This window comes from Diabrotica undecimpunctata, chromosome 4, assembly GCF_040954645.1.
Source record: "Diabrotica undecimpunctata isolate CICGRU chromosome 4, icDiaUnde3, whole genome shotgun sequence".
Taxonomy (NCBI): domain Eukaryota; kingdom Metazoa; phylum Arthropoda; class Insecta; order Coleoptera; family Chrysomelidae; genus Diabrotica; species Diabrotica undecimpunctata.
The window spans coordinates 58,540,727-58,559,082 of NC_092806.1; the positions used below are offsets into that span (position 1 = coordinate 58,540,727).

The 18,356-nt window shown below is 32.4% G+C and overlaps 1 protein-coding gene across 5 annotated transcripts in view; it reads right to left on the minus strand.

Moving 5' to 3' along the window:
- Nucleotides 1–18,356, minus strand: part of LOC140439553 (sodium-independent sulfate anion transporter) — a 210,724-nt gene that overhangs the window by 17,833 nt on the left and 174,535 nt on the right. For all 5 annotated transcript variants that reach the window (XM_072529535.1, XM_072529533.1, XM_072529534.1 and 2 more), the window contains exons 3-6: nt 12,851–13,060; nt 9,670–9,890; nt 8,461–8,635; nt 5,532–5,696 (exon numbers count right to left, since the gene is read on the minus strand). In XM_072529535.1, the coding sequence (XP_072385636.1) occupies nt 5,532–5,696; nt 8,461–8,635; nt 9,670–9,890; nt 12,851–13,060 (771 nt within the window). The remainder of the gene's footprint in view (nt 1–5,531; nt 5,697–8,460; nt 8,636–9,669; nt 9,891–12,850; nt 13,061–18,356) is intronic.

The following is an 18,356-nucleotide window of genomic DNA, read 5'->3' on the forward strand; positions in this document are numbered from 1 at the left end:
TTAATAAATTTAAATTTATTTAGCTCTAGGACGTATTGCGTTAACGTTCTCCGAAGTCTGGCTGATAGACCAGAAAATATAGACACTATGCTATAACTAATATTCCAAGATCGTCATGTGACAACATAAAATTAAAGAATGTTTTAGTTCTCACCAATACAACCTGTGCAAGAGTTAGAACTTTTAGTTTATGTTACTTGTCCTCTCTAGATCTCTCAGGATCTGTCATTAACTACTGGAATTGACCAATCTTCAACAATGAACTTTCACGATCCAACTACGTTTGTATCGTAGATCTCATAGGAGAGAAAAGAAAATGAAGACCATTCACTAATCCACTGCTCGTAAGGAGAATTCAGGTATAGGATATGTCATTAAATACTGGAATTGGCCAATCTTCAATGCTGAACTTTCACGGGAAAATACAAATCAGTTTATCTCGCAGGAGTGGAAAACAAAATGAAGACTTTCACTAATACACTAGTCGTATGTGGTACAGGATCTGTTATTAACTACTTGAATTGAACAATCTTCAACATAGAACTTCCACAAGTTTAACCAACTACGTTTGGACTGCGGGAGAAGAAAATAAAATGAAGACCATTCTCATCTACTACTCATAAGGAGAAGTCATACAGGATCTGTCATTAACTACTTAATTGATTATTCTTCAATATTGAACACACACGGGCTTAGACTAAATTTATATCGCAAAAGAAGAAAACACAATAAAGACCATTCACTAATTCACTAATCGTAAGAAGTATATGCACAAAATTCAACATGGCTTTCTAAACAGTTGAATGGGAGTCGGTTTCCTTTGCCACCTTGTAGTCATGATTTAAAGAAAATGAATTATTATATTTTGAAATCATATTAAATTTATTATTTACTTCAAAACAATAGATAATCGTTAACAGTTGTGGAAAACTTTTCAGGAAGCTGTTTATCTAGCTATTTCTTCCGAGACAAAAACATTGTTTAACTCATATTTTTTTATGGTCTTGGCATAACCAATGACCAGACTATTTGTAACTTGTATTCACAAATCTACAATCAGAGTTCGAGTTAGTAGTGAATGTAGACTAAAAAATGTATTGGACTTTCTTGTCCTTCTTTTTCTTTTCATATTTTTAATTGTTTTGTTTTGTAATTTCCTTATAATATATTTTCATGATTTTTTTTTCGAGTTTTAACTCGATTTTTTAATTTTGTTTTAAATTTTTATTCTTTAATTTCATATGGTATATTACAATATGGGTGTAGTTCGCAGATTACTTACAACTTTCGTCTTAATGGTTAGTAGGTACATTATTTTGTTTAAAGTTTATATTTACATTTTCTAATCAACCTAAAAATACAATTGAAGATTTCTATGTTTCCAGAAAAATTAATTCATCTAAGTGAAATGAGAAGCAGATATTTAGTTTTCTAAGTCTTCATAAAAACTTGCAATATTTTCTTGTTGTTTTTCACACTTTAATTTGTAGCGTTTCAAATTTTTTTTAACTACGAAATATTTATATGTTAAAAATTTCTAAAGACGCCCCTGTCGGTGGAATATTTTCGTTTTTCTGTTTGCAAATGAATTTTAAAACGATCAATATATTATGGCATTTTAAGTTGAGATTCTAAATATCAAGTTTTGGTATTCAGTTGTTTTTGTCATTTGTTTACATTCGAGTCCCCTAATATAATATTGCAAGTCAGGTAATACAATTTTTCTAATACGTAATAAAACTAGGAATATTTCAATGTTTTTTTTTTGTCGGTTCGTTGCTAAGAATGAGGTCAAGAAGGGTAGATTGTTTGTTTAGGTTCATAGACCACAAAAAGTAGCTGTGAGACGTAAAGGGAAATTTATTTTGGTTGAATTTGTAAAATCTAAAGCAGAGAGTGAAGCAAGAAATTTCAGACAGAAGAGATGTTTGGGCGATTTTGAATCGCGAGTCGATTCAATTTTTTTGTGTTATGTCTTAAGACCGGTTAAGGTGATAATACTCTTTGCATAATGGCAGTTTAGAACAGAGTAATCATCATAAGATTTGTGCAGTACACCGGAACTGAAGAAATTTTGTAAAATGATTATATAGGATATCCCCGTCGTCAGCTTGCTTCCTCCACCGAACCTAATTCTACATCTCTTGATTGTTCGTCCCTGAGTATGGAAATGGTTGCTTTGTCCCTTTTGGAGAATATGTCCAGATAGATGTTCCATAGATGTATAACAAATTTTAAAGTTAAGTGCGAAACAGTGAAATCAAGGTAACATTTAACATATTAATTTTAAAGTAAAGACAGACTTTTTTTGCTAAAAGTAATAATTGCTTTCATTAAAATTTAAAGGGATTTTGTAATAAATAATAAATTGTAAATTTTATGGTTTAACTTAGCTGTCATTTTAATTGTTTTTTTTTTAAATTTAATGTTAACATATGACAGCTAGCTTTATTTTTTTTTATATTTATTTGTTTTGTTTGTTTAAAAAAAAGGTTAATCTCTGTGCGGTAACATTTGTAAGTTTTTGTAGTATCTCCAACCCCTTTGTAAACGTAGTTTGTAAACGGACACATGTAAGTTTTTTTATTCTGTATTTGGCAACTATTTATATAGTATATTTTTGTGTGCCATTTATATGTTTGATAACTGTTTGTTTGAGACAAAAATAAACGTTTGATTTGTTTCTCTGATCCATTTTTGTTTTTATTTTAAAAAATCTCCTAACCTTTTTTTTGCGTGTTTACTTTTTAGGAAGGAAGAGCCCTTTTCTTCTTTCCTCCAGCAAGTTTAGGATCCTTCAAAGCGGCGCCCTTATTCTAAATTGCTAGAAGCCTTTCTTGTTGTCTTAATCCAGTTGTCCAGGAGATTTACGTAAGTAACCCCTTTGTTTCATATTTTTGTAGCTACCCCAATCTCAACCCCCTTGTCTTTTACTTACCCACGACCCCAGCTCTCCAGCAACCCCCTGAGTGCCGTTCGCGTACGTTTCGAATTATTTTGCTTGCCCTATCTTCGCCCCCATAGTTTCTGTCCCCTATTTCTACCCCTATGTTCGTACCCTGAGGTAGGCAATATATTTCGTTACAAATTAGATATATTTTAAATCTACCTACGTATTATCTATTTTCCACATGTGCAGTTTGGAGTGTCTGGAAGGTTCATTTTGTAGTATAATGAAAGTTTTAGAGCATGGTCTGATTTCTTATTCTGTTAATAGTTTTTATAAATCATCTGTTGGCCTCTGAATAAAATCATCTTTTTTCAAGAAGTTTGAATTGCCATTGTTTAAAGGATGACTCTCTTTGAGATTTCATATAATTTGCTTGCCATTTTAATCTGAGCCAACGTTTAGAATATTGTTGTTTATGTTTTCTCCGTTTGATAATGTATTTTTGGCCAAGGCATTAAGTATTGTTACCCTTTATCCCGAAATGGCCTTTGATCCAAACAATAATAACTTTTTCGAGCTTTGCAACATTGTAATACAATTTTAAAATCTCATTTTTTCAAGATGGGTTAATTGCTTGGATTTATTTTTTAAACTCATTATTTCTGATGCCCTTTGACTGTCTGTAAATATTACACAGTCCTTAATTTCGTCAGTCAAAACGTGTGAGAGAGAGAGAGAGAGAGAGAGAGAGAGCAAACTTTACTGCCAGCATTTTGACTGCGTAGATGGTGGCTTCATTAGGTAACATGTATTTATACCGTTGTCCAGAATTATGTTGGTGTACTTCGCATGCAATGTTATTTCCTTTTTTCGAACCGTCAGTAAATATATAGGTCATTTTTTCTAATTTTATTGAGATTAATATATGGGGATTTTCGGTATAAACTTGTGGAAGATGACTCTTATATAGAACCTCTTTATATTTTAAATGACTTGTGTAGCTTTCCGCCAGGAGTGAAGATTTTTTCTTAAACCAGTACCTTTGTGTCAAATCTAAGATAGCTAAATGTATAACTTTTAGAATTATTGTGGTTTTGCCAATGGTACGAACTACATATTTGTCGATGAGATAATGTCTCCGCAAAATCAATGGAGGTACAACTGCTACAAATTCCATTGCTGATTGGTGTAGGTTTAAGATACCCGAGACACAGGCGTAGAGATTTATTTTTTTTAGTTACCTCATTTTTTAATTTATGTTCGATGTGTTTCCATACAAGTGACAGATATAATCAAAAATTGGTCGTATTATAGATCGATAAAACATTAAACTAATGTTAGAATCTGCACCCTAGTTTGTTTTACAGAAAGCTCTTAGGATATTAATATTATTTTCACTTTTTTTTTGTTGGCATGGTCTATATGATCTTTCCACAAAAGTTTTCTATCAAAATGAGTTCCAAGATATCTGACACAGTTTTTAATTAGATATTTGTATTGACCTCAATTTATTATATCCTTCGGAATTCTATTTTTTCTAGAAAAAAGCAGACTTCTATTTTAAATTCTAATATCGTTAATCCGTTTGATTCATAATATTCATGTAGCGATGAAATAGCTGATGTTAAATTATTTTTAGAAAGATTTGTCTGATGAATAAAGTATACCATCATCTGCGAATTGGAGTATTTTGTCTTATTTGGCATAATCTCTTCTAAATCTGTATTATATGAAATATATAAAAGGGGACTTAAAATACTACCTTGCGGTAGGCCTATATTGGACTGTCGAAAGGGTAAAATTTTCTAATTAATTTTTAAATAAATCAGTCTTTTTCCAATCAAAGATAACTTGTATTGATGCTACTAGAGCAGTTATAGCATCTTGGATAGACTTAAATTTACTAAATCCAAATTGGAAGTTAGTGAGCATATCACTAAATTATAACCATTGTTTTAATATATTTTTAATTAGTCTTTCAAAGGTTTTAAGAACACAAAATGTTCTTTCCAGCTCTCTGGAATTGGTGCTTGTTTCTGCCAAATAGATTTTGTGTTCGTTGGTCAGATTAGAGATCGTAAAATAAGATATATTGTCTTTACTAGAAGCAGTAGGTATTAATATTTTGTTCGCATACAGTAATATGATGAATTTGATCCCCGTCTTAGTTCTCATACGTAAAACGGACGTTTTAAGTAAAGGTTACCTCTAGAAATAGTAACTATCGAATAGGAAATATCATTCGGAACCTAATCTAGTGAAATTTTTTGTAAAACTTATCCATGATTCGTCCGGATCAATAGGTAGATTATTTAATCGTTTTCGATTTTTAAAGCAATTTACTTTCCTCCATACTCTTTTAATAGGAGAATTTTGGATGGATTGGTTTCTTTATCTCTTGATGAATTGAAAAGATTTTTGGTAGATGATTTGACCCGTAGGGATCTTGTAGAACATTCCAATTCTTAGTAACTAACTAATACGTCGTACTGAAATGCAGTGGCAGGTAAAACATATTTCCTGAGAGATACCTTTAACGATTTCTGTTTGTTACAAAAATTAATTGATGCAAAACATTTAGATATTTTTATAAATTTAGAAACACTAAAATGTATGAACACTAAAAACTTTGCATACTTACAAAAAGCCTTGGCGATGGCAATATGTTCTAGGACGGCAATTAATGGACAAAATATAACTACTGATCCATATTCATTCAACATATCTTTGAAAGACAAATGTGTACCATTAAAATTAGTACTAAATGGCGGCAAACCGAAAGACGGCAGTCCTCCTTTGACTTCACCTACAATAAAATTAAAATATATATTTAAACATCCATACTAACACAAGACACAATAATTGTATGCTTTCAATTATAAAAAAAATATGAGAAATATATTTCTATGCATACAATTAACAATTATTAACATCTGACCCGGACAGAGTTTATTAATATTGTTCTGAAGCTATTTTCTTGTGGGATCTTAATGCAATTTACAAGTATTTTTATTGGGAATAAGCCCAAATTTTACTTTAAAATAAGTTTATTTCGACGTTTCACACGACCAGGTAAAAAATTATTTTTCTAATAATTTCATTTTATCTGACTCATTCATATTGACAATTCAGACATTCGAACGATTTCCGAAGTGGAAATCGAAACGTCAAAATAAACTTATTTTAAAGTAAAGTTGTGGCTTATTCTGGGCGGGCATGTTTCCGACGCTGAAGTACCTGAGGGTCTTAAAAGTACCCTTGTTTTGGACGCTGCCGGAAGGATTATCGCAGGTACCAGATATTAGATTTAATTAGGGTTTAATGATGGTCATTGAAATTTACTTAGTTACTAGTTATTAGTTTGTCAGAGAATAGTGAAAAGTGAACATGGAAATTTCAACGTTAGTAAGTAATCGTGGTAAAATTTTGCTCAAAGTGAACAGTTTTACTTTTTCTCAAGATAAAGTACTAAAATCGGGAGAAACGTATTGGAGGTGCGTAAAACGGTCGTGTAAAGCGAAGATACTCACGAAAGGGCCAGAAAAGTTAGTGATCCGAAGTAATCTAGAACATAATAACGAGTGTGATATCAAGACGCTTAATAGACAGATTGTGCGTAGCAGTGCCAAAAGGAAGGCTAAGGATAATTTGACCGAAAGGCCGTCCAAAATCATACATAGTGCGTTGAAAGAAAATGTAGATTGCTTGAGTCACATGTCTGTTAAAGACGTTAATTTAATACGAAATCAAATATACAGTGAACGGCGAATGGCTCAACCGAAACTGACCAAAAGTAAAGAAGAAACTATTGCTGCGGTAAATATTATGAATATCAAAACACTTAAAGACGAGAATTTTATATTTGCGGTTGAACTAAGTTCTAACATTATCATCTTCTCGTGTAACACTAACATGCGTTTTCTGTGCGGCAGTGAAACGATTTATATGGACGGTACATTTAGTTACTGTGCTCAATATTTCAAGCAATTTTTTACCATACATGTATTTATCAATGGACATTATATACCATTGTGTTATTGTTTACTTCCCGACAAATCGGAACAAACCTATATAAAACTATTTAATGTTTTGAAACGCAAATGTGAAGTAATTGGTCTAAAATTCAATCCAAAAATCATTTTCTCCGATTTTGAAATTGCTATCCACAATGCTGCGCGTTTTGAATTTTCAAATGTGCACATTAAAGGGTGCCGTTTTCATCTTATGCAAGCTTGGTATCGTAATATCGGTGGTTGTGGCTTAATTCGGGAATATAAATTGGCAGACAGTGAAATATCTAAATGGCTGAAATATATTTTTGTGCTGCCATTTTTACCTCCCTCAGAAGTCGAAGAATCTTTCATATATGATTTTATGGCTATTCAACCAAAGGATTCAAAAATTGAAAAGTTTTCCGACTACTTATTGGACAACTACATTGGCGACCACGCAACATTTCCGTCGGAGATGTGGGCTGCGATGAGTGAGAGTTTACAATTAACAACTAATGCTTGTGAATCGTTCCACTCGCGTTTTAATGATAATTTTTACCATGCTCATCCAAATATTTTCCATTTTATTGATGTTTTAAAAAATTTTTAAACTGAAACTTACATTAAAATTAATAGTGTCTGTAATAGTGAAAGTAATAGACTTAAAGATCCAAAGAGTAGAAAAAAAATTATGTTCGTTAGAAATAGGATACAAGAGTATCAAACTAACTGTATCGATCGATTCCATTTCGTAAAATGTATATCGTATTTATTTCAAAGTGACAAATAAACCTTATCAAGCTTAATCTCTAGAATTTTATTACCTGACTTTCCATTTACATTTCAATTACACCCAGCGTCCAAATCATGTATGCAGAAACAGGTAATTTTATTTTTCAGTGTCGAATTTTAAATTTAACGTCCAAATCATGCACGCCCCTTATTCTCACTAAGTCTTAAATCATCAGATGAATGAGTGTTTTTATTTTACGTAGGGACGACTATCAGAGAAGCATTCGAATTAATTTAGGTTTGTAATAGAAAGGAAAATGTTAGATCTATGCCAATGTACTTTTGAGTACACAGAACTACCTATTAGAAGAAGATAAAAACTTTGTACTAAAAAAAAAGTACATATTTCATGACATCCCATCTTCTCTTGGGTTTTGAAAATTTATTAATTAAAAAAAGCTACCAAAAAACGGGGTAAATTGAAAAAAAAAAAGAAAACAGACCATTGAATCCACTATAAAAGTACAGCCCATCCAAATCAGCCAAAAAGTAATGTAAAAAAACATGAAATATGTTAAAATGTACATATATGGTACTAAATTTTTTATGAACATGTGAAAATATCAAAATTTAAAATATCAAAATAGCAAGATTTGAAAAAAAAAATGAATAGAATTTATTGGCGATGTAAACGAATTATAGGGGGCGTTTTGACAGATGCTCAGCTGATTGAGAACGGAGGAAAACAAACCAAACTACCATAAACGTAGCACGTGAAGCATCGTTTTGAGTTTATTTAATAATATGCTTGAATATGTATTAAAATATATTCCGTAGTAGCCATACCTGTTAGTTTGAAGGGTGTTTCTCCGTTTTGCTTATATATGTAGGCAAGTACACTACAAAATAAGACTACAAGGGCATTACTTGCTAACGAAAACATAAAAATAGATATTCCAAACATATTTCTTCTTCTTGACCAATCGGATCGTCTTTTTAATGAACCAAATCTTCTGATTTCCTAAAAAATAGAACATTTTATTATAATAGATAATATTTTTATTTTAACATTTATAGATAATAATATTAATAGATAATATTTTATTATCAAATCCCCCCGATAGCGACATGATTAAAGATCTTACTCTAAACGTCTGAGGTTTCGAACCTCAGATGGCATGAGATATTTATATTAAAATAATTTCTCATGTGCGGTCTTTCGGCACTCGAGGCGCCTTAATAATTCGAATGTACATAATGATCAGTCATTATTTCATGGATGTAGCCTTTTTTCATTGAAAAGGTATTCGAATGTGTCATCCGGGAATGATGTATTCCTGACAAACTGGCAAAATAATCGAATATTAACCCTCATTCAGCAAATTTGATGCCTGTACTGCTGCTTTTCCCATAATTTCTCTGTAAATTAGATCTTCTCCATTTTGCGTTTACTACATTATGTATCTCATCGTTCACCATCTTTTAAATCTTACATTTAAGTTTATATTTTTTACTAAGACTCTGTAAGGGTAGATGAGCAGTTGAATAAACTGCGACAAATAATTAATTTTAAGATGACTGCTTCAGACTGACAAAGAAGACACACAACGTAGAAAAGCGGCATTAAAAACTGATTATTTGGTACCAATTTTATTATCGTCCATTTCATGTCCAAGTATTCATGTTTTATGTCAATATTGTCAGAGACCTTTAAAAAATAAATAAATGCCAGAAGTATGAAAAAATTTTAATTACTAATTAATTTTACTGAATATTACTAAAAATATTCAGTAAAATTATGAGACAATATGAGAGAACAACAGTTAGGATGGTAAGAGCAGAAAATCCTCATAGAGTAAGTAGGTAACGCAGGAATACAAAAAAGAACTGGTTGCAGATGGTTAGAAGACAAAACATTGTGAAGGGGATTAATAATGGTATGTAAACCTATGGATATATGTAATTACCGAAGTCTATAACGTTCAGGAATAAAGGAAAACAGAAAGATGATGATAATAAACAAAATCAAGAATAGAATTTTGATATGATACAAACCTTTGCCATCACTAAGAATATAATAGTGAATAATCCCATTAAGGAGTCTGCCAGTCTCGTTTGTTTGATGTTTTCAAAAACAGATATCCAAGCAGTCAGGAATGTATCGGATTTTCCAGCAATTCCCAATAGCGATTTTATTTGAGAAGATGCTATGTTTAAAGCTGCTGCTGTCGTAAAACCTGCTATCACTGGATATGAAAAGAACTCAACTATAAAACCTGAAACCAATAAAAACATACATTAATAAAGCAATATGTACTACACAACAACACTTATTTACTTTTTTTTATTATTCTATTTCTAGTCTATTTCAAAATATCATTTATTTAATTTTTTTTGGTGTATTTACTTTTTATTTCGACATAGTTTGATATTATATTTAATATTATTATGCGTCTTTTAAACCTTCAGTGGGTGCGCTTTTACATCGCAAGTATAACATGCTTTAGAAATAACGTTACAACAGTCTATTGATACCAATTCACACACGGAAGGTATAACGCATTGTGCTTCTTTCGCCGTTTATTTATATATTCGGGGTTTCAATTCGTCAAAGCCGTAGCAAAGGTCTTGCTGAAATCTGTAAATCTTTTACAAATTTCGTATAGTTCAAAAAGACAGAAAGCGATAGTGGTAAGTCGTTTTCGTTTAAGGTCATCAAAATAAATGGTGCTTTTTAAGTTTACCACTCGAGAGATGGGAAATAGCAGGACAATGTGGGAAAGAGCAGGATAATGTGAGAAATAGCAGGACAATATGAGAAATAGCAGGACAATTAGCTGACTTTCTGTGTAGGAGTTTGTATCTACCTGACTGTCTGAAGACGTATGGAATACAGAAATTATGTTATAACAGTTAATTGATACCAATTCATACACGGAAGGTTTGACGAATTGTATTCCTTTCGCCGTTTATTTATATATTCGGCATTTTAATTCAGGTCAAAAAGACAGAAAACGATAGTGGTAAATTGTTATCGCTTAAGGCCATCAAAATAGATGGCGCTTCCTGTAGCTTACCACTCGAAAAGTGGGAAATAGCAAGACAATTCGCTGGCTTTCCTTGTAACCGTTTGTATCTACCCGACTGGCTGAAGAGGCCTTCGTCCGGCTAGCGGAGATAAGACTACTACCGGGGCCAGATATCCCAGCCGATCATAAGAGGCGACCAATGAGAAGGAATGAGAGGCGTAGAACCGTCACCTGATGTGTCGGGTTTGTAGAAAAGCACGAAGGGTTACGGCGTTACGGTCACCGGTCTACACGTCGCAGTAGACCCTTGTGGGACCATTCCACTTTCATTCCACATAACCAAAGTGAAGTCGAACGAGCTGCGAAATTTACGCGTCCTTTCCACCATTAAGTACGCAATATTGCGGCACGTACCCACTATTGGACAAGAGTGGTAGAGCACGCTCCTCGGCGGCTACCTACCTGTCTACGTGCGAGGTCGGTTTCTCCTACTTGCATTCACCTTTCGGCACTGAGGAGGGAGGGATAATGAACGGCACCACAGGTACTACGAGGAGGCTTCTTCGTGTATATACTCCAACCTTCTTGGCTCTTTCATACACTCCTCTTCTTCGTGTATATACTTTGTCAAAAATATATGAATATTCTCGGGGAGTGTTCAAACTAACGTTCGTCGATTAAATTTTTCTACCATTAGACCAAAAGCAAGACGTTTCAAAAATTTTGTCTTCTATCGTTAATATTAAGTCAAATCGTTGCTTCATCTTTTCTCATGCACAAACGATACTCGTATCTGCTGTTAATCATATCTACTGTTAGTACTTTTAATAGAAAAGTCACATTACGAACTATAAGACGGATTGCCCTTTTCTTGACTTTTCTGAGGGTTTCTCAGCGATTAGAGCAGCACACCCGGCTATATTTTAGCTAGGAAGTTTAAAATATCTAAAACCTTTATGTTAAGATTTTAATAAATCTTTTTCTTTTGTCTCATATGCCTCTATATAACCTGCCCTGGAGTTCCTTAGCTTAAAGGTTCATTTTAGTTCTCATAAAATCTGGGTTCAGCAACTACTTTCAATGTTTTCTGTCGCTTTTTCAGTAGACAACGTCCTGTTAGTATTTGTATACATGGTGCTTTTTAAATTAAACTAATCGAATATTTAAATATTTTATGATTATAGATCCCTATCTAATTCCTTGTAAGTCTCTCCAATATTTGAATTTTGTGAGTTACTTTTTAATTTTTCCAGCATTAAGCTGCTACTAATTCCGTCTTTACTTTTTCTACTGATCACATGTCATGTGATATCAGTGCTTTGATGACTGCTTGATTTTTTTTACTTTTCAAGTTTTCCTCCTATGCCAGTAGGTTTTCATTGGAATGGAATGTTCTCCTTTTATTTCTTGTGACCACTTGCTTGCGGTCACAGATGGCTGCTTGACTATTGTAAAATATGACAATCTCCTTCCCCGATATTAAGAATATACTTACGTATTTATTTCTAGGATCTTATACTTCTATTCCAGTTCCTTCTGTCGTTTAAGAACCGTTTGTATCAATTGATGGCATTCTTGCTGGGCTTAGAAATAGTGTCTTTTCCCATTCATTTTTGTAACTTCACTTTGTAGTAAATTCATTCTTAGTCTAAGTCTTATACTTCTTATAATAGTCTCTAAGTTAGCCCTCCCCTTCAGATATGTAATCATTAGCTTCATCTCTTAAGTATTTTAAGTCACTACCGTAGTTTTAATCTTCGATTATTTCTTCTCCATTCTCTGATTTACTAAAATTGACAATTCCTACATAACTTAATGATTTCTGTAAAATGATTTTTTTTAAAGTACAATATTTTTATAGGCAGTTGTTTGAAGCAATTGGGGCAAGCGTGGTCTCCAAAGTCAACAAAATGCGTAAAAGAATAAAAGAAAGTTTATTACCGAACGTTCATTTGCGGCTTATACATATGTATGGCGTCCCTTCAGGTCCAGGTCTTACAGTAAATAAATGAATGGTCGAGTAAACAAGGTCATAAAACTGTGCATAATTCACAGATCATTCATCTGCGAATCTTGTGATGTCTGTTGAGAATAATAAAGTCGTATTGTGAACAGTACCATGATTGTACGCTATCTATGTTACTAAAGAAAATCTAAATTTTGCGGTTATATGCAGCGGATGAGCGGTATATTCAATAATCACTTACCTAAATTAAAAAGTCCACATAGGAATATAATACAACCGGACAGGAATGTTATCAAAATCCCTCCTGCAACTCCCATAGCAGTTACGTAGGGCTGTATCATTAATGCCATAATCGCCGTAGGTCCAATATTGATGTCTTTGCAGCTACCGAGAACAAAGTACATGAAACAACCCATGAATCCGGCGTAGAGGCCATATTGAGAAGGAAGACCTAAAATTAATTAATTAATAAGTTATTTTTCATTGAAACAAGACAAATTTACAATTTTTACATAAAATTCTTACAATTCCAATCAAGAGATACAATTTTTGAAAAGTATTTACACTCAAGTATCATACTTAGAAACATTACAATCTAGTTTCTCCTTTATAATTAAATAATTTGTTTCAGTGATAACTTGTCGATTGAACCTCCTTTGACATCAGTCAATTTTTAACATATTATTCATTATGATGCTATAGAAAGCAAGATTTGAAAAACTTAATTTTTGAGATTCTTCGATACATGTCTGCTTTCATTATGAATTTCAATTCAGCAATTTTTCGATAGTTTAAAAATCTTCATTTTCTAATCATATATGTCAAATTTTATATTTGAAGAATCATTTAAAATTCTGGCATTCGATTTTGCTTATTCTATCTGCTGCATGGAGATAAGAAACCGCCTGGTTTCTTATTTCCATGATCTGCTGCTTCACCTACAATAAATGGTCGGGTTCTGACACCCGTACCATAACAAAATTTTGTTTTTTGTGGAGTCCAGTGTACAGTTCTTTTTGTGTTTTTTTTTTATTAAAAAAGTAAAAAAAAAATTAATAGAACCTGCATTTTTCTGTAATTTTCTTACCATATGATCTCTTCTAGTAGGATACTTTAATATTTGACGTAAGTTAATCATTGTTAAATTAAAATTAGTTATTTACACCATTGTTCTATTGTAACTAGCTCTGAAGATGGCTTTGTAAGCCGAAAGCGCAATTAATATGGTTTACACACTTCAAAAATAACTTCCCTTTTCTATCTTTTGATTTCTAAACTTAATTGTTAATTAGTGGGTTCTAGAAAACTTTTTTTTTGGAAATAAAGGTATTTTTAGACGACATATGTACAAAATTAATATTGTTCTGAAGCTATTTTCTTGTGACATTTTAAAGTAATTACTATTTAAATGAGAATAAGCCACAATTAAAGGTTAAAGTAAGTTTATTGACGTCAAAATACAAACATTAGTAAATTTACTAATAATATAATAATAAATATCAATTTACTACTGTTTGTATTTTGAGAACGATTTCCGAAGTGGAAATTTAAACGTCAATAAACTTACTTTAACCTTTAATTGTGGCTTATTCCCATTTAAATAGTAAGTACAAAATTAAGCACAAATGATAACGTATTTTTCACGAAATTCTAAGAATTTTTGCATAAGCTGCTATCACCTGTGTTGCTGTTATGTAGATCGAGTAGCTCAACAAGAGAAAAGCCGGTTCCAAACCCGGACAAAAAGGAGAGTTCGAAGATAAAGACAACAACAAATGGGAAGTTGGATACAGGAGAGAAACATTTGGAGACGACATTAGCAAGAAAAAGGACCACAAGAAAGAATATCGAATTACCATTAGCCGGATCGAAAGGATCAAAGAATATTGATAGAAATAACTACCCACACAATCGATAAATGCGTACTCTCGAAAACTAGAAAGAAAGGAAAAGAAACATTAAAATACCACAATCAGCAACCGAATTCTGAAAATGATCTTGGGTATGGAAACAGTTAACTTCATATTATATCAGTTTACGCTTCATACACAAGCAAAGCGGAAAGAGAAACGAAATATTTTTATAATAGTGTCCAAGATGTAATCGATAGAATACATAGAAATGAAAAAATAAGAGATATTATCGCAATAGAATGAAATAACAGAAAGACAATACATATAAAACATAATTAACTAATACTAACATAACACAACACTAACCAATGTATTGATGTAGTGTCTGGGGCTCGGAAGAGTGAGTCCTCAGAAGCCCTGAAGAAGACATAAGAGAGGATGTCGAAAGCTCGGCGCAGTAATAATCGGCAGGGTTCAACCTGGAAGACTGTTGAGTTTAATATTAATTCTTAAAATAGTATTCTAGTATTATAGTAAAAAAAACATTCTTCTTTTGAATGTTGACTCTCGGAAAAGTATAGTAACATGACATGGCATGACATGTCAACGGCAAGGATCGTAATTATCTATCTTTCTCTGTCTTAGGCTGCTAGGAAAGTTTCATATAATGTCTTTGACATGATCCACCCAGCATGTGGGATACCTTCCTCCTGGTCATTTGTCATTAATTGTATCCTCGACGATAAGTTTTGCTAGGCCTTCTTATCTTTGTTTTGTTTTTGTTTTGACTTTTAGTTGCAGAAGGATTTAAATACTAATCATGAATGGTTAACAGATCAAAAATATGAAGATATTCAAAGTAGCATACAGCACAGGAACTGGTATGTACCAACGCAGCAGATACAAAAATAAACGAATAAACAATTTTAAAAAGAAATATTTATTCAACAGTGTTTGTTAAGAACCATATTATGTGAATTCAAATGAATGGAGAAGAAATCTTTATGATGATACAAATATATCATATTAAAAAAATTGGAACAAGAACTACATAAAATTTTTAAACACGTTTTGAGCATGTTTGATCCGAAAATACTTTTCAACCATACAGTCAGCTAATAAGTTCCGGAGAAAAATTGCTTCTGATGTAATGATAACCTTGATAACTTCCAAATATATATATATATATATATATATATATATATATATAAATAATCTAACTTTGTCCGGGACGATAACTACTAGCGCCATCTAGGAAAGAAATCTAAACTACCAGCTGACATTTCAACTTATTGAGTCATAATCAATCATATTTTGTTCTTGAAATGATACGGTTGATTTATTGCTAAAATTCATTTTATGTAACTTTATATGTATATACTTGATGCAAGAAGTTTATTGTGTTAAAAAATTTAATTTTTATTTCTTTGAAAGTTTGTGACCTTAAAATTTTCAAAGTAAAGTCAAACGTCGCAAGGAAAACTAATTTAAGGATGCAATAGAGTTTTTACTAAAAAAAATAAAAATATAGTTTTTAAAAATGTTTTTTAAAATTGTATGCAAAATTATTTAAAATTATTCCGAAATTAAAATGAGTTGTCACGAATGAATAAATCAATGATATGGAGTAATTTTTATTTTTCATGTTTATTTCATTCTTGCATATGATCTGCATTTTACACATGCTACATCCAAAGTACAACGAACTTGCTCCTGTGAGTGGATTTACTCCTGTGAGTGGATTTACTCCCGTGGATGGATTTACTCCCGTGATTGGACTTACTCCCGAATTGAGAAATTATTGAGGAAGGGTGTAACGAAAAAGCTAACAAAAGATAATAAAAAGTTGATTGTTCACCCAAACTTAACGAAGACCACGTTGCTCATTTTGGGAGCTTCATTTTGGGATGAGTACGGATATAACGTCGTTGCGCGTATAATATCTGCTATGTGCTGAACCCCAAATTTTACAGGAGAGGGAAAAAACTGTTCAACTTTTTATTCAAACCCCCTAGTTCTTATTTTATTTCCTGTTCATACTATTTTCATATGTTTATATAATGTGGGAATCGTAAATAATGGTTAAATAATAGTTTTAAAATAATTTTTAATAAGTTTAATTTGACACATGGCAGGTGTTACTACTTCAAATAATGTAACATGGCAGATATTAGTCAAACACAAAAGCGTTGATCTATGCAGATTTAAAGAATTTGGAAACTGTCAATGATAAATTTAGCCCATTTACAAAATTTACTAATTTTTGATGCAAAATTAGGTAATTATAGTTATTAAACACATCTGGGGATTTTATTAGCCTGAGTAAATACAAATTGATAAAATTATAGGTATAATACAATATTACAAACAAAGAAAAAAATCTACAGATTATGTTTTAGTTTTTTTTTCTTTATCCGGTACGTACGGTAACTCGTCGTAAAACGCGTGGTGGTCCGGTTCTATCACTGACTTCATGTCCATGATATGATCGTATTTAGTTTTTGCAATAGTACGTGGGGAGGAATCAAATGATTTTGGATTTTCATTGCCACATTTTTGTCTATGAGGTAAGCTATCCCATGGTTCATTATGGCGGAGTCGAAACTATATCTCTCCATTAGGCAAGTATTTTAGACCATGAATATCGGTGACAACAAGGTCTCCTACCTTTTTACCAGGTCTGAGTGAAGGTACTTGGAAGTGCTTCATAATTGAAGAAAAAAGTATAATCCAACGGAATAACATGGTATGGTTTCTTTGGCCTTGCTGCTCTCATACGAGATATGTAATCCGCTGGGGAGTTAATGGGAGGCTGAAAGTAGTGTTTAATAGTGGAATGAACAGAATCCGCTTGCACCATAGTATGCCCCTTTTCCAGGTATAATTGTTCAATAATAATATTCCTAGATTTTGCAGTATCACTTAAGGCAGAAGCTAAAAGTTTATTTCGATTTTATAATTACAACCATCTGAAATTAAGGTTACATGTTTATAGCCTCCATCTAAGTTTGAGATGAAATGATTTATGCAAGAAGTGAATTCATTACTGGTTACGCCACCATTAACCTCATGCCATACATACAGGGTAACATTACTATCATTTATTTCGTAGATGGTAAAATTATGAATTTGTAACTTTTGCTTATAGTACATCTTAGATGCCAGAGTTTTTGGACTGAGAAGTGCACTCTGCATATCCATCGCGAGCACCAGTTTCTGATAGCTAGCACTTTCTTTAGCTTCACGCTTGGCAGCTCTAGCTTCATCTTTCATTTTAATATGCTTTTGAAATGTATTTTCATCTGCAAGACCTAGCTTTTGACCGAAGCATAGATCACACTGATCTTTCCTGGGCTTATGAATTGCGATGTTTTCCTCTTTCAAAACATCAGTGAAAAGCTTTCTAGACCCAGGCTTAAATTCGTTCTCTTTGCACCATTCTTCATAAACAGAGTACATGTGGCATATAGACCTAAAAGTAGATTCCACATAAGTCTTTGTGGAGGATGACCTGCAGCAATGGCTGGGAACTTTTGGTTCAAAACTTAGCCATTCTCGAATCTTGTCATGCACAACAGATTTTTTCTATCGTTTAGCAGATGGTAGATCTATCTGATTAAGTTCATCTTCTAAGTCTTCGACATTGTCATTCGTGTTCATGGGAAGGATACTAGAAATCTGATTCCATGTTTTAAACGACCTGTTTCCTTCTTCTTTTAATATCTCTAGTAACTATTAGACCTTTCACGTAAGCCTGTTTTCCCCCAATGTATTGAATTTCCAAAATTGTTGAAAACTTTTTCTACGATAATCGTCAGAAATTTCACTACATCCAAAAATCTCTTAATGTAACGTTATGAGTGCAGCGTTCTTTAATTTTTCTTGGAGTTCTAG